This window comes from Schistocerca americana, chromosome 2 (assembly GCF_021461395.2).
Source record: "Schistocerca americana isolate TAMUIC-IGC-003095 chromosome 2, iqSchAmer2.1, whole genome shotgun sequence".
In the NCBI taxonomy this organism is placed as follows: domain Eukaryota; kingdom Metazoa; phylum Arthropoda; class Insecta; order Orthoptera; family Acrididae; genus Schistocerca; species Schistocerca americana.
In genome coordinates, this window is record NC_060120.1 from 387336875 (window position 1) to 387361966 (window position 25092).

General features: G+C 42.7%; 1 protein-coding gene across 1 annotated transcript; it reads right to left on the reverse strand.

Moving 5' to 3' along the window:
- Window positions 1-2939: 2939 nt before the first annotated feature.
- LOC124594043 lies at window positions 2940-24779 on the reverse strand. The gene is made up of 3 exons (XM_047132394.1): window positions 24013-24779; window positions 5156-5516; window positions 2940-3162 (listed from the first exon to the last, which is right to left on the reverse strand). Exons 1-3 carry the CDS (start codon window positions 24777-24779, stop codon window positions 3010-3012), a joined length of 1281 nt encoding a protein of 426 aa, XP_046988350.1. The 3' UTR covers window positions 2940-3009.
- Window positions 24780-25092: the final 313 nt, after the last annotated feature.

Genomic DNA, 25092 nt, shown 5'->3' on the forward strand with positions numbered 1-25092 from the left:
CACCATCAGGATATCCACGTCTGAGGCATACAGTAAATGCTGCTTACAGTTGAACTAATCGTACTGACGTTAACTGTACCTATTTTGTGTCTGGGTCAGTGTCCGTCATCTTCGCACTATGCAGATCTGGCGAAAATCCGCGAAGTTGGTGGTCTCCTTAAACGCCCTCAGAAGGTTGCCCATCTGATCTCTTCCCGTGGCATTACTTGCCCTCAGTTGTGGAAGAGGGTTGCGAGTCTCCGCTAAGAGGCGATATCATCGATGGATTATATCTTCGTCTTGTTTAGCCCAGACGGTACCAGCAAGGGTCCCTACTATGCCAGACACGACATCCTTTCACAAACCGAATGCACTTGTTCAGCGTCATCCGGTGGCAATTCGTCCATGTCATATTGCCAGGGTCATCAGGTGTCTCAGTATGAGGAGAGGGCGAATCTCCAGCGAGGAGGCGCTTCTTACGACTCTATGGGAAACGTTGTTACACGCCCTGCTCTCGACCTCTGGTGCTGTTGAATTCTGCAGCTCCTGTTGCACCACCGTTGCTACAGCGTCCGTGGAACTTGCACTTCAGTTTCCATGCCTTTTGATGTGTGCTCGTTCTCGTGAACTATCTCCTGCATCGTCTGGGGCTGGCGCGGAGTGGGAGCCATCTCAACATTATTGTGGCCTTCATCTGATGTTGGTTCGAATACGCGCTCCGACCTCAGCGTCATGTCCTCACGGAGCGCCGACGCGTATGTCAGTGGTAGTGACATCCTGTGCTGGCCATCACAGATGACAATGGCTGTACAACCGCCTAGATTTAAATAGGAGGGAACATGTTTTATAAGGGCGACTCACACCTGACGAACACTGTTTATCATTGGATACGAACTAAAACTTGCCCAACGCTCGGCTGTCATTACTGACTCTGCCATATGGCTGGAGTGATTCAGTTGTCAGTGATTCAGGTACTTCGAAGGGCAGCTCAAAGATTCGAATCGTGCGCACACCGAGGCCTGCCTGAACCACTAACACGTCGCTAATATGACCATCAGAATGTCGAAACTGGAATCCTCGTTTGGCGGCTTCTGTAGTAGGATGGCATGTTGCGTCGTCGACCATCTTGACATAAACAGTGCTGCTCACGATTGATAAGTGAATTTCAATGGGATCCGTGTATCTAATATGCACCTCATCTCTCAGCAAGCGTTCAATTTTGAATGCTTTCGGTTTTGCGTACTCATTAGAGAACGTAGACAGTGCGTAGGATTTTTGAAACGTATGTGCCGTTGCTCTCGTTTCAATAAGCACCACTGGTGTAAACACCGCCTCTTCCTCGAGCGCTTCGCAACCGGAACTTAAACAGGTTCCAGCTGCTCCACTGCTAAAGGCAGACTGACGATTTCTGTCTGCTCCTCCGCCCTCTTTGACACGGCCATTGGCAGAATGAGGAAGTCTTCGAACACCATTGCTAATGATTTTCTTTTTTCAAAAAAACGGTGACAGGGTTCGAATCTGGGACTGACGACGCTTTGATTACTAGTCAAAGAAACCACCCCTAAGGCATGGATGCGAGGATTTGGTACACACAATACTCACTATCTGGAAAGGAGAACTGTGGGGGGTAAAAACCATATACATCTCATTGGGGTGAGAGTAGGTGTTGGGAATAGGGTGACATAGAAGATGGACACAGACAGGTAGGAGGAGAAAATTCACAGAGAGTTAGGGTGAGGCAGGAGATGGACTGAGACATGGGGAAGGAGGAGATGATCAGAGGGGGATGAGGAGATGGACAGCTAGAAAGGGAAGGAGGAGACAGGCCAAGAAAGTTTGAAAGAGGAGGTGAACAGAGAGAGGGGGGAGGAGGAGGTGGGCAAGGTGGGTGCAGGGGGAGGATGGGAGGAGGGAGAAGAGGGGGTGGTGTAGGAGGCACATAGGAAACGGAGAAGTATTGGGCAGTTGGGAAGGAAGAGGGAGTGATGAGGCAGATGGTAGAGAGAGTGTGAGAAGGCAGGTGGAAGTGAGAAGTGAGAGGGGGTGTGGGAAGACGGATGTAATAGAGGCAGGTTTTCAGGAGGAAAAGGGGAAGAGGGGCAGGTTGTGAGGAAGCAGATGGAATAGGGACAAGGCGCTATCAAGGAGGTGAAAGAGGGGAGAGAGAAACAGAATGGGGAAGGAGGACAAGGGGAAAATTTAAAATTTTTCCTAATTATTTTGGTGAAACCATAACTAGCATGTTCCGTCATGTGAGCACCCACTGTGGTTCTTCTGCTCTGTGTGTGTGAGTATAGATGGGGCTGGGATGCAAAGATAGCGACATACCAACCTGTAATGCTTGCAGAAATTTTTACTAAACCTTGGCTCATGTAGCTTTTGTAAAAGAAAAATAAAAAAAATACTGAGATGGTAAGATCCCTATAGCATCGCAATAGTTGAGGTTAGGGATAAAAAAGGGTGGCACAAAAGCACAGCGCATAGACACGTAGAGCAATGTGACCAAATTTGTTATATACATGACTTATTTTTTGTATAAGTTGGAGTGAGTCACCTCTACTTCCCATAGAGATGGGGATGAGAAGGAGGTGATCGTAAAAATCTTCTAAGACAATTAGTTGTTATTTTTTCCCTTTATTAAGCTGAGTGGAAATACTTTAAAAGTATGCTTTTTGTCTCTTACTCGTGCTGTCTAGCGTGTCAACCAGGTCGCGAGAGTGAGCATGGCAGCGTACCAACGTTTTTGTCTGTATACTTCGGGACCTAAGATCATGGATTTCGGGTGAATACTACAAAAAAGTTAACATCCTCTCCGGGAGCGTATGGTGCAAAACAGCACAGATTCAGACATATATGTGTCGGATGTATATGTGACATGAGCGTACATGGGCGACGCCGCGGGTAAAATGTTAGTCAAATACAAGAAGAAATACTTGAAAAACATGGAAAAGGAAGAAATGTTTGCATTCATGCAAGTAGAGTCCGAGATATATCTTCTGTAGCACGTTAGAGAACACTACGGCTGGGTGGTCACCGCTGGTGTTCCCGTAGACGGGGCAGGAGGCAGGTCTCCACCAGCTCCTCCATGGCCTCTGTCATCCTCGAACGGTAGCGTTCGTCGCCCTCGTACGCGGCCTTCGCCAGAGCCCTACGGTCCAACAAGAAACTCTCCAAGTCAGCATCCTGCGGAACAAGAATGACACATCCACATTACTCATAACCGTCTCCATACGCCCTGGACATAGAAGACTACAATAACATTAATAACAAACTATGTTTCTTAGACATACGAATAGCGAGGAAGTGAAAAGGCAGATTAGAAATTTGCAATATCTAAGTGACTAATAATGGTTCCAAAAAGCGGAATCTATAGAAAAGAAACCTCGTCCTATAAGACAGAGTGACGTCGAAGCTGCAAAATTGAATTTGTGTATTACTTGACTGGTTTCGAGCCTAAACTCATTATCGAAGCACACAATAAGCTATGCAATAAAGTAAATTACGACACCACATGATTGTTCATTGTAGTTAAACACAAAATAGAACAGGACTGAACTTCATTCACCTAATGTTAAGTGAATGGAGTTCAGCCATATGCTGCTTTGCACTAAAGATGTGTTTAATTGCAATGAACCTTCTTGTGGCTGTCGGAATGTACGTTACTGCACACCTTATTGTATGATTCGGTAATAAGCTTAGGCTCGAAGCTAGTTATTAAGTAATAAAGAAAATTAATATTTGCAACATGGACAGTTCTCTGCAAAGTATTGCATAATTGGTAAACCATACCGTTGCTGACGTCACCCTTTCCAGAATGTTGGAAATTAGTAAAACAGAGAGAATTAACATTTTACTTTATGGCGTTATCTTTTAAGCACACTCAAAAGCAATGGTGCAAGTAACAAAATACCCTCTCAGAATTAAAATCAGATAGACTCAGTAATGAAGGTTGCTACTGATACTGCTATTTAGGTTAAGAGTATGCAGGAAAATGACGGTTACAAAACACGGTAGACAGATAATTCAAACGGGAATTACAGTTGACGGAGAAGAAACGAAAGCTTTGGGGTAACACAATGACACTGTAATTCTGTCAGAGACGGCAAAGGACTTGTAAGACCAGTTAAACGGAATGTATAGCGTCCTGAAAAGAGATTATTAGATGAACATTAACAAAATTAAAACAAGGGTGGTTGAATGCAGTCGAAGGGGCAGCGGCAGTTCTGAGGATAGTGTCTCTCTGAGCAACAGTGTGCATTGAGAAAGGCTATGACCATGTGAGATCTTCTGTGAGAGGGACACAGGTATATAAGACGTAAGAAAAGTGGACAGAACTTAAGCGACGTGTGCCTGAAGTGTGAAAGTCCAACTGCAACGCCCACACGAAATGTCAGACTGTTACAGCTACTTCACATCACTATGGTTTTGGCAGTAATGTCGAGTGGAGATGTTGCAAAACATTTACTACGAGACACCTGGGAAAATTTGTGCTGGACTTCCAACGTTTTAATCGCCGGTAATCACTCCTCCATCTGAGTGAACTCTTTTATCATATTCTCTTTCCCCAATTGAAGACCCCATCCTCTTAATGAGGGGATGCTACCAATGGTTAATAAACTATGGCCCAGTGTGTAGCTACAGAGGGATATACAGCGAAGGTGGTAGGCAGTTTTACTCATGACGACGAGGATGATGGTAATCCTCGTAAAGTACCCAACTTATATGGCCAGAACGCTGAGAATCTGATGCGCAGCGCTGAAGACATGAAAGATTTAGGACTTTTAACTCCCCACTGTCAGTTCCCGTAGCTGAGTGGTCAGCGCGACTGGCTGCCATGCGGAGTATCCAGGTTCAGTTTTTGGTACTACCAGGGCTTTCCTGAGTGGGAGGACCGCAGTGGGATACACTAAGCTCGTGATGTTAATTGACGAACTACCTGAGCGAGTAGTAGTGGGTCCAGGTCACGAAAACTGACAACGGCCAAGAAAGTGGTGTGTTGATCCTACACCCATGCTTACTGGATGTAATGACACAATTGGCAGAGGACGACAAGGCGGCCGATCGGTACCGATGAACCCTACAGGACCTGTGGATGGAGTTTTCTTAAGTCCATTTTCTTGCTGAATACCCATGATTTAAGCATCTGCAGTAGCTCAATAGTAAGAAGAATCTGTACCTGTTGTAGAGGCAGCAAGAGGGCTTGCAAAATGTAGATGGTGACGATAACGGCCACAGGCTTAGAGTCGTCGCAGGACTGCAGGAAGATCTGTAAAGGCAGGACGGAGTCTACGTTGAGGTCGTGCTGACGAAGCACCTCGGCCAGTGTCTGGTGGTACAGCTCCAGTAGCTTCCGCCCGTGGGTCTGCCGCAGTTCACGCGTCGTGTTCAGATGGAGGAAGAGCAAGACGTCGTGTGCTGGAGGCTCCAGGTGCAGCGTCTGGAAGTCCACCAACAGCACCGACAGCTCGCCCTTGGCGTCTTTCGCGAACAGCATGTTGTTTAACCACAGGTCTCTGTGGCACAGTACGTTTCGGTACCTGCATAGCAAGCCACAAATGCCTTAACAAGGAGCCTGAATTATTTTTAGGACATGTAGTCACCTTACTACTAACATTCGTATGTTTATTCAGACTTTGAATGACTTTTTTTTCTTCAAGTAGGTCATTAAAATACGCAATCATTAAGAGAACCAATTTAGTGGTAGAAATAGTGTCTTTCTATGCGCAGAAATTTTGCAAAATAAGGGCATAAACGCATTTATGCCATGAGCGCTGGATTATTCCATTCAATTGCTCAAAAAGGATGGCTGCCTCAGTTGAATGTAGCCCGGTAACTTGCACACTTCGAGTGTTCTCCGTGCTGTCTCGTTACTACATGGCAGGGAAACACAGAATTTGTGAACCATAAGTGCAGGGAAAGCACTTCGTAACTAGGCGCGCGTGATTGTATGCAGTTCCATAGAATTTGTGTCCGAAGAAGCAAACAAAGAAGAAAGATCTCATTAAAAACTGAGCTTCAGATAGATGCAGGAACCGCTAACTATTTCGGTCGCTCGATAAAGAGAATAAAGAAGTAGGGAGAAAACATAGCTCCAAATTCTTCGCAACGCTTTACCACTTCTGGAAGACGTGGAAGAAGGAGAAAAAACTTATCCTTGCCTAATCTACATCTACGTGATTACTCTGAAATTCACAATTAAGTGCTTACCAGAGGGTTCATCGTATCACTTTTAAGTTATTTCTCTATCGTTCCACTCTCGTAAAGCGCTCGGGAAAAACGAACACGAAAATCTTTCCGTACAAGCTCTGATTTCTCTTATTTTAGTATGGTGATCATTTAAACGTACATAAGTGGGCACCAACAATATATTTTCGGATTCGGGAGAGAAAGTTAATGATTAAAATTTCATGACACAGATCCTACAGCAACGAAAAACACTTTTGTCTTAATGATTGTCGTCACGTATCATATTCGTGGCACTCTCTCCCCTATTTCGCGATAATACAGAACGACCTGCACTTCTTTGGACTTTTCTGATGCCCTCTGTCAATCCGTCAATCCTAACTGATGTGAATCCCATACCGCACAGCAGTACTCTAGAAGAGGGCGGAGAAGCGCAGTTTAAGCGGTCTCTTTAGTAGACATGTTGCATTTTCGAAGTGTTCTGCCAGTATATCACAGTCTTTGGTTTGCTTTCCCCACAACATTACCTACGTGATCGTTCCAGTTTAAGTTATTCGTAATTGCAATCCCTGAGTAGTTAGCTGAATTAACAGCCATTGGTTTTGTGATTTATCGTATAGCCGCAATGTAGGGGATTGCTTTTAGCACTCATGTTGATCACTTAACGCTGCTCGTTATTTATAGTCAATTCCCACTTTGCGCACCATACAGATATCCTGTATAAACCATTTTGCAATTACTTTTGATCACCTGACGACTATACAAAACGGTTAACAATCTAAATCGGCTGCTCAGATTGTCTCCTAAATCATTTATGTAGATGAGGAACAGCAGAGGGCCCAAATCACTTACTTCGGAACACCAGATATTATTTCTGTTTTAATCTGCGGCTTACCGACAGTTACCTCGAACAGTGACTTTTCTGATAGAAAATCAAGAATCCAGTCGCACAACTGAGACGATACTCCATAGCCAAGCAGTTTGATTAGACTTTGTGAAAGATATAACCGACCTTTGACTTACAGAAAGTTTTATTCCACATCTAGGTTTCGGCCTTAGGCCATTATCAAATGACACAAGTGTTAAAAATCGCTAGACTTGAGTAGAATAGAAGGCATCGTCAAATTTGTTTTTCTTTGTTGTTATTTGATACCACTGCCCGCTGTGGTCAGGGATGGGCTGGCAGCGGCACAATTCGCTGTTCTTCAGCCAAGAGAGTGTATAAACTAGCCAAGGAGAAACGTTAAAAACAAATAATATGGGGTTAGAAGATGACGTGGGCAAGTGATAAGGGGAAACAATTGGGGCAGAAATACACAAAAAGGAGTAGTTTAACGAGGCACATTGGCATAAAATCCAGATGTAAGGAAAATCACACTCGACACAAGACATAGTACAGAAACACTGGCAGCACTTGAGCATGGGAAAAAACAGCATTCACAGGATGAAAGCCACATGAGACGACGACACTTAAAACACACTGCACTTATGTAACACATACGGTGAGCACTAAACCATGATGGAGAGTAACTGGAGTAACTCTGGAAGCAACTGCCAAGGGATGGGAGGCCAGAGAGGAGGGAAAGAGAAGGGTGGGGAGGGGGGGAAGGTAGGGGCAGAAGGGGGGACCCAGTAACACACCAAGGGATGGGAGATGGGGAAGGTGGGGAAGGGGGCTATTCAGGAAGGAGCGCAAAGGCTGGGAAAGGAGGAGTGAGACAGACAAGGGGGAGGAGGCAGGAAACAACAAAGGGGAAGGGACAGGAGAGGGACCCCTAGGGAGGAGGGGAGAAGAAGAGGAGGGTCAGAGTTGGAAGACAGATAAATATCAGGCTGAAGCTCATCATCTGGGATGGGGTGACGCTGAAAGTTTCTGTGAAAGAGGGGAAGAGGGTGTGGAGATCAGAGAGGGTAGGACACATTGGTAGAGGTGGAGAGGGAAGAAGACAGTAGGGGGTGAAGGGGATTGAGTCGGCAGAGAGTGTAAAGGAGGTGGGAAAGAGATGAGGTCATAGAGGATGCTTATGGGGGATGGGAGGCGGGTACAGAAAACGAGGTGGAGTGCATGACAGTCAAGAATTTGGAGCGCTTTATAGAGTTTGGGAGGGGTGGAGATCAAGGTAACACTGGCACAACAAAGGATGGGATGGACGAAGGATTTGTAGGTATGAAGGATGGTGGAAGGATGCAGTCCCCATGTTCGGCCAGACAAGAGTTTCAGGGGGCAGATCTATTGTTGGCTTTGCATTGGATGGCAAGGAGATCCGAAATCCAAGATATTTCAAGGTAGAAGTAAACTGGATAGGACAGTCATAGATGGCAATATAGAAATCATGGATCCAGAAGGAGGGGTTGTACAGTCTACAGTCTATGATGATTGCCTGGGTTTTGGAAGGGTTGATCTGATGGATCACCCTTCCCGCATCTTCTCCATTTCCTAGAATGCATCCGAACCCTATACATCATCTGCTGACTTGCTCCTCCTCACTCCCTGGTGTCTGTCCCCTACCTTCTCTTTAAGCCCCAACTGTTGCCACGAATTTACTGTTGTGTCCCACTCTCTCTCCATCTCCACATCCTCCACTTGCTTTATTATCACATCTTCCAACACCTACCCCTTCCAGATGATGAGCTTTGCTGTGATATCTACCCCTGAGTACACATCTGCCGGGATGTAAATAACGGTTGAATCATTTGAACTTTACACATGAATGGGGCATCTATATTTTTTATTTGTATTTACTTACATGTGGGACAAGGAATCTACTATGGATCTTATATGTATATGCAACTCTAACCCCATCTTCCCCCCCCCCCCCCCTCCACAGGGCTCTCTCTCCCCTCCCTTCCCTTCCCGTGGGCGGTTTTTCCTATTCCTACACGGACTACCTTACTGGCGAACCCCTTTCATGTGTTTTTGCTCCATCCTGGCTTGCTTTCACTCTCCCACCCCACCCAACTACTGTCCCTTGGTGCGCCACCAAACCCCATTTTTTCATCCCACCCTCTCCAGCCCCCTTTCCCGCTGCACTCTTCTCTCAATTCCCTTCCCTCCTCTCAGGCCTCCCCTCCCTCAGCAGGTCCCTCTCGTTTTCTTTTTCACTGTTATAATCTTTGTCAAGTGTGCTATACTTGGTGCACTGTTTTTTAAGTGCCGTCGTTTTGATGTGGATTTTAATACAGTGGCCTACTTTTATCTTCTGCTTATGACTCCAATGTGTTTTAAGTGCTACACACATCATAAAAGGTGTTTTCATGTGGGCCTTTTTTAACTGTGTCCCACAGTGAACATCTCCATGTAAGCGTATTTTTAGCCCCCATTGTCTCCCCCTTATCATGTACTTCCCTTTTATTGCCTTATTATGTGTTCCGTGTAGTGTCATTGTTTTTAATTCATATAATATCCCTCGGCTGAAGAGCGGCGGATGGGGCAGCTGAATGAAATAACAATAAAGAAAAAAAAGGTATATTTGTGACTGTGAGCGCCTCTAGCAGCACGAGTGGGAAACTTGATGGATGATATACGGAGAGGTCAGCTGTATTCCATTGCGTGTCTTGGGTATGCCATATGACGCTATGAGCCTAATTTGTGTTGGCACGTTAAATTTCAGGTGCTCCACTATAAAGAAAGCCGTAGATAATCAAAAGAATAACCACGTTTTTGGAACCTATTTTTTTAGCTCTTACCACATGAATATGCACAGAAGCTATGTTATAAGTCATTTCAACTTCTTCTTCAGAAACATACGGTTTTTATACGCAAATGGTGGTATCATTATAGCCTTATTTTCATTTAGGCAGCTTTTAATGTAAGGGAAACCATTGTCGCACATAACATCACGTGGTTCCACATACTTCAGAGTCTCACAATTAACGGTTATGTAACTATCATTGTCCCTACCACAGTAAAATTTTGAAATGAAGGAGAAAATCCTGATGGATAGCAACAGCAATATTACAAAAAAAAAAAAAGTTTTCATCTTTTTCCTTGTCTTTGACAAATAGTGAAGCCTTGAGACGCCCTTACAGCAATTATTATTTTCTTGTCAGGTCCGTAGCCAGATCACAATCATCCTGGCTGTATGACTGCTCTGTGGACCCGAAAACATTATAATGAATCAATACACCAATAGGGTTTAGGTAGTAATACTTGCAGCTACAGTTTATGTGTCCTTCTTTATTCTTTTCAAAGTGCGATTGGAATAGGTAGTCATTTCTGCAATCCTCTGGGTTTTTAACGCAAATTTTGTTTCCTCGCTTGCCTCGTCCAACATAAATTCATTGGCATTGCGTTTAATCACACTTGCATGATTGTGAATAACCTTCGCTGCACCTGTGGCACACGAAGACTGCAGCGCCTTGCAATGCACGGAACAGACAGCTCAATTATGAGCGCAAGTTGGCAGGCGACAGGCAACTTTGTCGGCCACTCCTTCGAAACAGCGGGGTGTACTCACCCAATGCCCATGACGAAAATGTGGTTCTGCACAGGTGCTACTGCATTTTACACAGGCACTCCTCTTAAATATCTAGCTGTATGAAAATGTCTATAGGAGAATTTTATCCAGTAACGGACATCAGATGACACTGGTGATGTTATTATGTATGATATTTTCTTAAGTTAAATTAGCAAAACTTCTGACTAAAATGTGTGGATATCGTAGATATTTTACGAAAGTGCAGTAGACGAAACAACAATAACACTTCATAAACTGCACAACTTTTTAGGACCTACAGTTTATTATCTTGGGTTATGCTGCAGAGTATAATTCTTGTAAACGCGTAGGGCAGTTGTGGACAATTCCTTCCCTGACTGACACCAAAGAAAAATATTTTCCTGGAGTCACCACGTCTAACCCCAAAGGCATCTGTCTGGTCTCTAGGAATAGGAACTGGGTCACAGACAGAAAAGTTTGCAAAATGTCAACAAGAACGTGGATTTTGATATCGTGAACATGTCTACTGTACTCATAACTGTCAGTATTTTTATTTCTTTTTTTTCCTAGTGTAAGACAGCAATACAGTGAGCATCTTAGGTCTGTGCTTACTTCCTCATTGGTAAATATATGACTAGGACCTGAATACCATTCTTTATATTGCTGAACGCATGCAGATTTAATAATATGTTTATCTCCTAGTTGAAAAGATCGCTTTTATTTAAATTGTCTGCAATAATGGTAATGATAATGAATTAATTTTAACGAAGCATTGAAAGTTGTCTGTTATGTTTGCACGCTTGCCACCTTGCGTATATTTGGTTTTTGCTTTTCGTCTACTCAGGAGTAGCTTTTGGTGTTATCTCTGAACCCACTGATCGACTTTCTCTGTGACGTCTACTACGGTAGTTTCCCTGCTGATGATTTTTAGGGCAAGTATGGCCTGAGTTGATAGGCAGCTACGGTGCGCAGGTGCTGAGCATGTTTTTGTGAGTTTGGAACGAGAATGAAGCTTGTTCGTCCGTTATGTTGTGTTCGGAGCTGTGTTAGTGAGAAGGCGTACTTTTCTTAACAGTTCTAAAGATGTGCTGCTGAAAGTGGCTGCATTTAAACATGCCGAGAGAGAGAGAGAGAGAGAGAGAGAGAGAGAGAGAGAGAGCAATATATAAATCACCAACTGGTTTGTATTTGTATAGTGCTTAAGTTAATTGTATACCTCCTCTCATGGAACTTCTCTGACGAAATGTGTGACGAGGTTTGTTGACATGTCGAGATTTCTCACGCCCAGATATTGAATGTCATGGCTTAGTGGTATTCGCGGTTACGATTCAGTGGCACAGGCTTCGTTTTGTTTATGAGCTAAATTTCATTCGCGATCGAGTGTAGCGTGTACATATTTCATTCGCCAAATAGGTTTTTCATCTTTCATGCTTTTCAAACAAACGTTAAAGAACTGTGTTATGGGTGACTGTGCTGAGTGTAGCTCGTATTCAAGTACCCTTTATCGGTTTGACTTTAAAAAAGTTTTTTAATGTTTTTTAATGTATTCTTGAGGTGCAATAGTAAGTATGAAGTCAATGGAAATCTAATATCTTTATTTGAAATTGGTTACTTTCATAAACTTCTTTAACTTAGTGCCAATTTTGCAAGACACTAGAAGTGAGCAACCATGAGGCCTTGCACAAAACTTCGTGCAAAAGTATCTATAATAAATATTCTTGTGCCTAATCTGACCAGCACCACTTCTGTTCATAGTAAGTATTCAGACGCGATCCACACTTTGCATTAGTAAATTATTTTCAGATCAGAGCAGGTAAGCCGCCAGGAGATCTTCGCCATGGGAGCTGTTCCGGCATTTTGATTACGTGTTTTGTGATACGTGATATTACTAGGTCGCCACAACCTAGTATAACAACCTTGTACATGAATGCGTGAGTTTAAGTCCGTATCTTCCTAATCTGGCGAAAACTAAATGTTATTGAGGGGATTCAACTGCAGTTCAGTAAGGAGAAAGTTCAACAATGGGCAGTAATGACGTATTTCAGATATTAAACGAGAATATGTTCCATAGTGCTACATAAGTATGCGTATCTGAAGAACCGTAACTAAAGACAGACTGCGTTTTATTAATTTATTTGAGCCTCATTCACTTTGAAAGAGGGGCAATTCTTATGAGAAACTTAGTGACCACTGAGTGTTGCAAGCACGAAAACAAGCAAATAACTTCAGGAAAACCATACATTATGCTCTTTGAAAGGGAAAAATAGACAAGAGTTAAGTATCGAGTACAAAGTTGAAAAAGTTAGTTTCAGGAAAAAATGAGCCAGGAGACGGAAAGTGATTCGGCCCGCTGGCCCATTGTTCGTGTGCGGGTTAACCGTCTCTGGTGTTGTGTTTTTACACGTTCGTTGAGAATTACGCATCTGTAGATGACAGACTGTAAACAGAGGTAGTTCCAATACCCAGTAGTTTTATAAGCACCACAATGTCAAAATAGTCTTATTATCACGTGTTCCATGTTCAGTGAAGGATGAATACGATGTACATATCCCATTCCAAGTGCCAAAATTTGATTGCGACTTCGACTAAACTGAAGTTTTATCCAGAACAGAAAGAAAGTTGACAACAATAAACAAGGTCTAGGAAAGAGCTTCTTCCGGCTAATTTCTAACCATTACGGATGAGCCTCTTGCTGAAAATATATGATTTTAGGAAGATCTGTCGGGATACTACTTCGTCGAGGAACCGGGAAATGTGGCAAACCAGTGTGTGCTTTGCTGAGGCTACCTAAACGTACTCCCTTGAGGAGGACAATCAGAGCTACAGTTCCAAGTACTGAGCATGTTGCATAATCATTCTCATTGTTTAACAGCCGCCATCGTTGGGAGACTTCGTCTTATCTGGTACAGATAAGTGACTCCGAAGTACAGATGGTTGGGAAGCTTTCCCTTTGTCTTATCTGGTACTCCGAAATACAGATGATTAGGAGGCTTTCCCTTCATAACGAACTGTGAAACAATTGCCGCAAAAAATGTGCTTTTCCTTGGATGTCTGTGATGTCAATGTTTCCACCAATCTCACATGTAACTTAATCGTAGATTTTCAGCACCACTTGCTTCGATAACTGATGTTGGTCATGATTGATTCTGCTCATAATGACTAAGTAATAAGTATTTATTGCCATCCACACTCAATGTTGCATTTTTAGGTGTGAAAATATTCTTATTGAATTCACAGATGTCGTATATTAGTAGAAAATAACTACACAAATCCCATCTTTATCTCGCCTTTGCTTAATACTGTTTTATATCTACTTCTTATAGCATTTCTTCTAAATACGTAATATCTTCGTGAATTTTTGGATGAATCCATATAGAAATAGTTAAACATAATACCGATTATTTGGGAAATGTTCGCTCAATGCAGTGTCCGCCGTTACGACGGCTATAATCCGTTCATCATAAGAATAAACCTGATGTAAACATTGCATTACGCATTCTTCCGCGTTTGCTGGAACGTCATTGGATTTCCGTATCACGTGAGACTGCAGCCAAGCTGTCTCGAGTGCAGTCAAGTACGACAATAAGGGTATGTTTTGTGCTGTGCGTTACGCGCACATCGACTTATCGATAATACAGGACAACAGCTTTACCGGCGCATTCAACTCGGACGACACTGGCCGGTCAGCTGGTACAGCTAGCCTGCAGTGACGTGACGAGATGCAGTTTACACGTAAAAAGAGACAAGAAAAGGAGCAATACAGCTTCGAATGTCATTTAATTTTTAAGCAGAATGAAATAATACACTGCAAATCTCCCACAATACGCTCCTTAGACGACTAGACGAACACTGCAACAAATTATCGTTTTAGATAACGTACCATTGTAATTAAAAACAAGAATGATGAAAATGCCTGCCTTAACGACAGGCTAATTTTTCTGCATAAGGTGTGTGTAACGTAAGAGAGTACTGAAGGATAGTTAAATATTGAAGCCACTGAAGGTATTACTTACAGTCATCTGATAATCTCTCAGCTCCTTCCTTATCTGAATCCGAGAAATATATTTCAATTCTGAAAGTGTCACCTGGTACGTCGATAACGAGCCTATCAACGACAGAATTCACGAAGCCAATCAGGAGCAGCATTTTCTCTTCTTTTATGACGAGCCGTTCTATATTCCGCCAGCGTTCGCCACTAACGTATGAAAAGTTCAGTACGTCTGGCAGCTTAACGGTCTTTTTACTTCTCGGGCCAAATCCCGCAGCTTGGCTCCAGATCGGTTCTGTCGGGTTCATATTGTAATGGTGCAGTAGCAAATTTAAAAATGCAGCATTTGTATGATGTGCTCGATGCTGTGAAAATTATTATTTTTTATGTTTGTATGATACTTTTCTACCTCTGTGGTATAAAATGGACAAAATCCAAATAAAGAGGATTTGGTTTTTCATGTTTGCCTTAAAAATAAGTTGTTATGATTGCTTAATTTAAACAACTTTATGAACAGTCTTTCATAGAACATTGATAATTTAGAATTTGCATTTGAAACAAGAATATCGCGTCCAGTAAGAAATTAGAAACAAGAAGACGTGCATTATTCATAAAAATGATGATAATGAGTTTTATAATTACGAGATGTAGGTATTTCAAATTGAACGAAAAAAAATTATGCTGATGATATATGAACCCATCCTCGAAAAATCGCCTGCAGTTCACATTCCATTACGCAACCTACTGCGCTACATGAATGCAGTGTTTGTATTCCAACTGCAATATATACAACGCAGAGAAAATTTCAGAGACGACTATCTCTGTAAATATGTGAAAAACTTTAAGAACAGCCTATTTCTCGGCACTTTTTAACCGCGTTCCACGCGAGTGTTTCACTACGGAACAGAAAGCAGCCTCAGCCATTTTCGTACTACGCGTTAACAGCGCGAGAATGAGAGGGCAACGCTGCACAGGAACTGACTGCACATGATTTGTGAAATGAAAACTACATAGCTAAAGCGTGATTAAGAAAAACGTTGATGGCTGTTAATACATTTGAATATCTTAAAGTTTCATTGTATACACAAGTATGACCTACTTCCAAGAGCATAAAAACACCAGCATACGTGTGCTACGGCTTCTGACCAATCATCGCGTTTGTGTGTGTTGACATCAGGTTTATTCTTTTGATGAACGGATTATAGTTCCAGGCAGTCAGGGTAGAGTAGCGCCTTTCCCATTGGTGGAACGCCGAGAGAGCACGGAGTGTTTATGTTGTGTTGGCTGAAGAGCCAACACCGTATTACGAGGGGAGGCCGAAATGCACACGTTTTAGCTCACGCAAACTGGCGTGAGGAGGGAAGAACTGTACTCACGTGAGGTCTGGAACATGACAAGGAATTAGAATTCAGAAAGCGGACGTAATTAGTCTGATACTTAACTTAAATCCATTAATGATGAACGTCGCTCTTGACGGTACATGATTCACAATATTATCTGTTCAGAAGGCATATAGTAACTGAATATGGCGCCTTGCTAGGTCGTGGCAAATGACGTAGCTGAAGGCTATGCTAAACTGTCGTCTCTGCAATTGAGAGCGTCTGTAGACAGTGAACCATCGCTATATAGCAAAGTCGGCTGTCCAACTGGGGCGAGTGCTAGGGAGTCTCTCTAGACTAGACCTGCCGTGTGGCGGCGCTCGGTCTGAAATCACTGATAGTGGCGACACGCGGGTCCGACGTAGACTAACGGACCGCGGCCGATTTAAAGGCTACCACCTAGCAAGTGTGGTGTCTGGCGATGACACCACAGTTTAAAACTAACAGTTACTTTACGGTAGTAGTAATGCTTATACACGGAATGTTGGCTTTTCTCAGTCGACGAGTTAACTTGTTCGACCTTTCATTCAACACAGACTACCGCTTCCATGAATGTGGGGGTGAAATATAGAAATTATGAAAGATTTTTTCTCTTTTTTTATATTTTTATGCTTTCCTGACGACAGAAGTGACTGGTTTCCACAGTGATTGCTGCACCAATGATTTATTCAGTTTAGCTATAATTATGCAGTTAACTTCCTCAAATTTTTAGAAACACACACAGTTCCACTGACAAAAATAATAAGGGGGACCTATTTTCGTAACAATATGTGGATGCACAGGACGAATTGAGACAGAAAGAAAGTGATGTTGCGATTGGAGTTTTTTTTTCTTTTCTTCTGGAGAGAAAGCAATACAAACGTTAGGTTGGAAGAGAAAATTGCAAAAAAACAGTCGTTTATGTTTGGGTTTCATAGGAAGGGAGTGTCCGGAACGAAGAGCGCCGCACCTGTCGGACTACTGTTCCTAAGGTGCCACAGCTTCTGTACTGGAAACAGCTGTGAGTGGATGATTGATAACTGTCGAGGCTTGCTTCTCCACCGTGTTTCCACTTTGACACCGCCCTTGCAGCGACCTTGAGCGTTTCTCTCATGTTCCAGGATAAATTATTATTCTGTTTTTGATTCTTGATCTTGAGGGGTGTGCCTATGATATTCGTTAATATGCGTAAAATGCTTCTCTCTTTAATGGCCTTTTATGTCAATTTGCGATTGTACTTTAAGGTTAGTATTGAGAAATTTAATTTCTATATCATCTAGACTAAACGAGACTTTAGCAGACAAGTAAACCCGTAGTATTTTAGGTCCTCACCGTTTTTTGTAGAAACGTTTTAGCTTGAATATTCCAGTTCCACAGACTTTCAAAAGAAAACATTACAACAGAAAAAATCGCTCCTTGAGTGGTTTGATACGCTTCTTGGAGAGTCACTTACGTAAAGCCAACAGTACAAACCTCCCAGCTCAGCACGAAAGTCAGACACAACATGATCAAAAACACAAGAGAAAGCAATACAAAGGGTGTAAAGCTTTTTGTACGTTTGTACAAAGATACAAGGAAACAAGTTTCCGACTTCTCTTTAATGATTGGTTCATAAAATGCAATGCAAATGAAACTACAAGAAGTGAGCCTACTTACGTAATTTCAGTTATTTATATTCCATGGCGTCCTCATTAGGTGCAAAGTAAACTTAGATGAAAACATGTAGAGTAAGAAAATACGTTTGAAGTGTTCATTACCGAGTCTCTTGTAAAGACTGCTTAGCAAATGCGCATGTAGACAACAAGCTTATATTATATAAGGCCAGGCAAGTGAAATCACCCACTTGGAACGCCTATTACTCTTAGCGATAGGCAAAGTTATCGCAGATGTACGTTTAATGTAGTGCTAAAAGGCATTGCATGGGTGGACTGATGGAAGTAAAACAGGTAACTTACTTATTTTAAAGTCTCCGTGTGACATATTTAGTGCTCTCTCGTACATCGTAGGTTAGTCAAGAAAGTACTGAGTTAAAGTCTCCGTGTGACAAATTTAGTGCTCTCTCGTACATCGTAGGTTAGTCAAGAAATTACTGAGTGAAGGTGCAATTAAAATTAGAATCGACATGTATGTATTGGGAAATATGTGACACTCTCAAAGGAAATAATTTGTCGCTGACAGAAGATATACTTCAATAGTTGTGTATTGCTTTTGGAGGATTTGAATGAACCTTGCCTTCAAAGAGACATGTTGAAATACATTTCCAGTGTCTTCTCCTCATCATGAAAATAATCTAAATTATATCGTGAATGACACTTTTGCAAATCTTATTGTGCTTGGGTGATACTTCCCAAAAAAATACAACTTTGTTATCCAATCTTCATTTGTAAAAATTGTCGTACACCTTAAACTGATTTGTAAATTAAATACAATTTGTTAATGAAAGGACTTTCATTAGAATCTGCTATTAAGAAAAGTCAGCTTACTTCACAAGGAACTTAATCTGCGCAGATAGCTATTTAATTGCGCCGTAGTGAATTTCTCTTAAAAAAGTTTTGTGACAACAATTGAGGGATTAAGGCGATCGTCGTCAAAGGTGGCCGGCTGACTTCGGAAGCACTATAGTCCGATCCACGAACGATGGCGTTTCGCGCATGTCGAGGCACGCGATTTTTGGCGATTCCAGGTGACAGTAGCGGTACGCGCATGCTCGCCCTTTGTGCTTAAAGAAAGCGTATTATAGTAACACAGCAGTTACCTGATCAAGACGTCTCAGACAGACAGATGAGTTCCGATCGCAGCTACGTTATGTGCGTTCAAAAATGTTATCACGGACCTAACCTCACAGTTTGTGGGGGAGAGTGCCACAGTTGCCAGTTTCAGCCGCTTCAGCAGTGGTACTACGAGAGATCGGGAAGTGGTAGCTCGTGCATACGATGGTCACTTCCTGCTTATCTGACATGCACACTTATCTCGCACGGACTACTATCTACCGGTGGAGGGGGGGGGGGGGGAGGGGACGTAGTTTCTGAGTGGCAATGTGACTTTCCCAGTGCAAAATTTTACTTTAGTCCCAATGAGGTCCAGAGACACAGCAAATTTTCTGAATGAGAATAATTTGCAGCATTGGCTGTGATTAGTTGATCTAAAATATCCGCTTATTTATGACTCTCTACTATGCACTGTGCAGCCAATTTCAGCTTCCTGAAATGTGCACAGATGTGACATAGTTAAAAGACAAAAGTAAGGAGAACATTAGTTATTACGTCGAAACAACATAAACTATATAAAGATATGAAACTTCCTAGCAGATTAAAACTGTGTGTCGGACCGAGACTCGAACTCGGGACCTTTGCTTTTCGCGGGCAAGTGCTCTACGACTGAGCTACCCAAGCAGGACTCACGCCCCGTCCTCACAACTTTACTTCTGCCAATACCTCGTCTCCTACCTTCCAAACTTTACAGAAGCTCTCCTGCAAACCTTGCAGAACTATCACTACTGAAAGAAAGGATATTGCGGAGACATCGCTTAGCCACAGCCTGAAGTATGTTTCCAGGATGAGATTTTCACTCTGCAGTGGAGCGTGCGCTGATATGAAACTTCCTGGCAGATTAAAACTGTGTGCCGGACCGAGACTCCTGCAAGGTTCGCAGGAGAGCTTCTGTAAAGTTTGGAAGGTAGGAGAGTGCAGAGTGAAAATCTCATTCTTCTATATAAAGATAGTTTTACGTAAATACCAGATGTAACATAGTTAAAACGCAAATATAAAACAGCAACTATGTTACGTCTGGCACGTATTCTAGGCGCTTAAAATGGCTACACGGAAGAAATGGTGCAAAAGCGGAAAATCAAAAATAAAATTATATTTTAATCCAATTTACGACAGCCTGCGCGACACACTGTTGTCATTCTGTAAGTTTTGTTGTACCAACGAATTATTTGAGCATTCTGTTTAATTTATCGATTCCAAAATTGAGAAATATTCTACTTCTCTAAAGTTAAAAAGACGCTGTTTTAGGGGCCATGTAAGGCTGCAAAATATACAGGGATGACAAGTTCTCCGAGAAGACGGACATAATATGCTGTGCATTCGTGGGAAAGAAAGTGCTTTCGGTGTGTTGTAACAGTGCCAAGTTAACGCGCGAGAGAGATTACCGTTACGTTTCTGCCAGACCCAAGGTCAAGTCAAATCCAACTTCTTCGTGTACTTGTCCCAACCAAGAAATTAAATATTTTCATTAGTTCATAGAACAATGCAAAATGATGTGTATGTAAGGAATACTATGTGTGAGCAAAACCTAACAAACAGTGTCCATGAAAATCACTATTTTCCTTAATATGACAGCCAGGGAGGTTGAAAAAAACCAAGCAGAAATTTTGAGAAAGTATATGTTTTGACGTAAAATTTGGATGTAGAAGGTTTGGTAAAGTTATCTTTAAGTCACTCTGAAATTTTAGAAGAAATGTAAATTTTAAACTATAACACAGAAAAACTTAATAGATTCCTGTAGACAGATGGAAGGTAGCGTGTAGAAAATACAGTACTATATTGGTTATAGAAAATAATGACGAGATACCAGATTGCAGTACATTTAATGGAGTTTACGAGGATACAGTTTACTTAAGGCTCCACCGCAAAAATCTGAAGACCAATAATTAGTAAGATACGAAACTAAAATTAAGGTGAAATGTTCTTAAGTTTAAATTTACGATAGGAGTAATTATAGAGGCATTACGATCCCAAATGGAGAAGGTATTAGTAGTTTATTATGCAGAGAGGGACCTTTTTGAGAACAGAAGCAGGGGCGCCGGCGTTCTAGCAGCGGTTGTTTCGTTTCGCAGTCCTCTCCGGATGGAAATGAGGCTATATTAGAAATCGCAGAGTTGCCTCAGGGATCATTCGCTCCAAATCTTTCGCCAACGTTGTGTATTGCTGTCGGACAGTGTCGAGGTATGCGAGTAGAGTGCATTGTGATGTTATCCCCAACCAGAAATACGAACCTCCGATGATTGTGTACGGACATCTTTGACTGGCGTTGAGAAACCTAAAGATCGCGCGTTTGTAGCATTGTTAAAAGCTGAAATATGAGCAAGTGGAATGAAGATTGCTAGTATCAAGTTTCAGATTACTTTCTGGACGTTCATCAAAATAATTTATAAGCCGATGTTGCCGTGTTTCGAGCAATCCATTGTTAGGAAACATATCATCAAAACTCGTGACATTTCGAATCAGCAGCCCCAAATACTGTCGTCCCAACAATGCGATATTGTCGATCTGAGTGAACGGTGCTTTTCACGCAATCAATACGAATCAGACGCCAGGTGGCGACAGTAGAGTAAGAAAATGTGGTGCAAGTGGAATAGAAAGGAGGAGTTATACAGAATTGTGTGATTGTCAAAAATGTGATAAAAGCAGATAAGAAGTAGAAGTGCGATAAAAGGAATATATTAATTAAAGGATTAAGGGGAAGTAATGTAATGATAAATTGCGAAAGAAACGCATAGTATAGTGGCTAAGGTACACTCACAGGGTGAGAAATTACATTTTCCTGAAACGATATTTGCTTAAAAATTCAATGAATTTCGTGGAAACTATTCAAGAATTACAACAACTGGAACGAAACTGGCGTTGTAAAGTCAATGAAGAGTGTGAGTACAAACTGAAATATTATCGGGTTGAAATTGGCTAGTAAATTGTTACTTCATTGTTAGAACTTATTAAAATGGCTCTGAGCAGCATGGGACTTAACATCTAGAAAAAAAGAGGTCATCAGTCCCATAGAACTTAGAACTACTTAAACCTAACTGACCTAAGGACATCACACACATCCATGCCAGAGGTAGGATTCGAACCTGCGACCGTAGCGGTCGCGCGGCTCCAGACTGAAACGCCTAGAACCGCTCGGCCACGCAGGGCGGCAGAACTTATTAATTATTAACTATAGCCAAGGACATTATACACTCTAAGAAAAAAAAGCCGACGCACCACGAAGGAATTGTCCGAATGGGACGGAAATCGGTAAATTTGGTATACATGTACAGACAAACAAATGACAACAATTTCAGAAAAATTGAATGGTTTATTCAAGAGGAAGAGCTTCACAAACTGAGCAACTCAATAATGCTTTGGTCCATCTCTGGCCTTTATGAAAGCAATTATTCGGACCGGCATTGACTGATAGAGTTGTTGGATGTGCTCCTGGGGATATCGTGCCAAACTCTGTCCAACTGCCGCGTTAGATCTTCAAAATCCCGAGCAGATTCTAGGGCCCTGACATAATGCTCCCAACATTCTCAACTAGGGAGAGATCCAGCGACTTTGCTGGCTAAGGTAGGATTTCGCAAACATGAAGACAAGCAGTAGAAACTCTCGCCGTGCTCGAAAGGGCATTATCTTGCTGACACGTTAACCCAGGATTGCTTACCATGAAGGGTAATAAAACGGGACGACAGTTGGTTTGGTATACCAGGGCTGTCTGAAGCGTCTCCAGAAACTACTTGTTTTGCAAATGAAACTGCCTTTTCCTGCTGCTAGTTACTTTATTTATCCCATACGCGTTTACCTTCTCCGGTTCTAAGGCATCATCAGTGGGATCTATAATGATACAGTTTTGTTAGTTATAGATTATCAAACAGTTCACCTCGCAATTTTTTGAAAAAAATCGTAAATAATTACTTTTTTTACAAAAAATCGCGAGGTGAACTTTTTGATAATCTATAACTAACAAAAATGTGTCGTTGTAGAGCCCACTGATGATACCTTAGAACAGGAGAAGTAGAAACGCGTATGGGATAAATAAAGCAACTAGCAGCAGGAAAAGGCAGTTTGATTTGCAAAACAAGTATTTATATGCTTGCTACGGAGGATGGCTACACAAACAAACTTGGTCTCCAGAAACGTTTTCTGCTTGGAATCTCATTGACTGAAGTAGAAACGTCTTCAGTGGTGAATATCGTCGACGTACCGCTGTGATATGAAAGTAACCACAGACAGTCACTCCTGGTTTTCGAGCCGCATTGCGGACAACAATAGGATTAGTATCCCACCACTGTCCGGGGGCCTCCAGACACGTATTCGCTGATCTTCGGGCTCAGTTCGAAGCGAGACTCATCACTGAAGACATTTATACTCCAGTCAATGACATTACAGGCCGGAGAAGTGTCTAGAGATGCCTCAAACAGCGGTGGGATAGCAACCTGACTGTCGCCCCGTTTTGTTGCCCCTCATGGCAAGCTATTCTAGGTTAACATTTCAGCAAGACAATGCCCACTGCACACGGCGAGAGTTTTGCCTGCTTGTCTTCGTGCTTGTCGAACTATACCTTGGCCAGCAACGTCACTGGATCTCTCCCCATTTCAGAACGTTTGAAGCAGATCTGGATTTTGATGATGTAACGCGCCAATTGGACATGATTTGGCACGACATCCCTAAGCTGGAGTCAGAAGTGGAATAACGCGTTACTGACTTGCTCAATTTGTGAAGATCCTCCTGGTGAAGAAATCATCCAATTTTTCTGAAATTGTAATTATTTGTCTATCTACAAAGGTACATCACATTTAATGATTTCCGTCCCATTCTGATAATTTCTTCTTGGTGCGTCGTTTCCTTACCCTATAATATCTATGCGTGTAATATCTATGAAATGAGAAAGTAAAATGTTGCCAACTACATTAAAACATCGAAACATGAAACTGAGATTCGTAATAGGCACACAGTCGTAGCTGTATATTTGTTCAGCTATATGTAACTTCTTCGCACCCAACTAAATAATTTTCAAAGGCCGTGATTAAAATGGTTCAAATGGCTCTGACCACTATGGGACTTAACGTATGAGGTCATCAGTCCCATAGAACTTAGAACTACTTAAACCTAACCAACCTAAGGAAATCACATACATCCATGCCAGAGGCAGGACTCGAACCTGTGACCGTAGTAGCCGCGCGGCTCGAGACTGCAGCGCCAAGAAACCGTTCGGCCACACCGACATGCGCCACGATTGAATTTCCAACCACTAAATGAATATTTTGAATACAACCACATGGGGGAACGTGTAACAGGCCAGAACTTACTTGCCAGATGGCTTGAGTAGTTCGTAGACATCTTCCATGACTGGGTTAACGAAACGGTGTAGTTCCTCACTGTGAGCCGTGCCTGGAGCGAAGCGAGGTATGAGGTCCAGTAGAACGTGTGTAACACGGCGGCTTTCGGCCTGTGCGTCGTAATGGCTGAAGCCCCGCTCCTTTCTGTAGAAGGACTCCTCCAGAAGCAGGGGGTGGGCGTCAGCGAGTCGCTGCCCCTCGCACTCCTCGTACACGAGGGAGGCCGCGTGGAACCGAGCCACAGCCTTCAGCACACACTTGCAGTGCTCTAAGTCCAGCGGCTCCTTGGAGTCCAGCACGCCAAAGCCCGCCAACGCGAGGTCCTCCAGCACCAGTAAATCTGGCCGCAGGTAGTAACACTGGGGGACGGTGCCCAAGTACGTAGACGACTCGTAGTCGGAGCAGCGCAGGTGTTTCTGCACGTCCCTCTGAAGATCGCTGTAGAACAGTACCTCCTTCTGGTACGTCACACCGGACACTGCGAATTTCCTCCTATAGTCGTCATCTACAGGCACCGCCTTGATGAAGAACTGTAGCTCGGTGCCCTCGGTGTCTCGGTTTTCCTTATCCCCTAGTAATACCGATACAAGCAGCTTCAGGTGATCGCCCATGAGCCCCTTCATCTCAGAGCTCAGTGGAGACATTGTAAACGACATCAGTTCGAAATCGTCACGCTGCAACTGCTTCTGGACGATCTTGCGGCATTCGTCTCGAGAGAGTGCTGATGTGGCGCTCATGCTGACGAAACCTCTGGTACACTCACCGTCAGTACTTGCAAGTGACTGGCTACGTAAAGTGACAGAGCACTCGTACTTAAACTGTATCTCAACTTCCCTATCTTAAGTACAGTATACGCAAGAGAAAGCGCTGTCGGAGGTTTCCTCACTGCAATTGCTATCTATGACGCAATGGTTAGACAGCCGTAAATTAACATCTTTTCTTTTTCTGCTGCAAGGTCATACTTGCTCATAACGTAGAAATTATTTTGAGGTATGTGCTTATATCTCGTCAAATTTAAACAACAGTTAACTAGTTTGTGATACGTAGCGT

Excerpts from the sequence above, each read along its gene's own strand:
- LOC124594043 (XM_047132394.1), bottom strand. The coding sequence starts at position 24,779 with ATGAGCGCCACATCAGCACTCTCTCGAGACGAATGCCGCAAGATCGTC. Across the intron at positions 5,517-24,012 it reads CTACTCAAGCCATCTGGCAA|GTACCGAAACGTACTGTGCC; the intron begins GTAAGTTCTGGC and ends CTTGCTATGCAG. Across the intron at positions 3,163-5,155 it reads TCTTGCTGCCTCTACAACAG|GATGCTGACTTGGAGAGTTT; the intron begins GTACAGATTCTT and ends CTTGTTCCGCAG.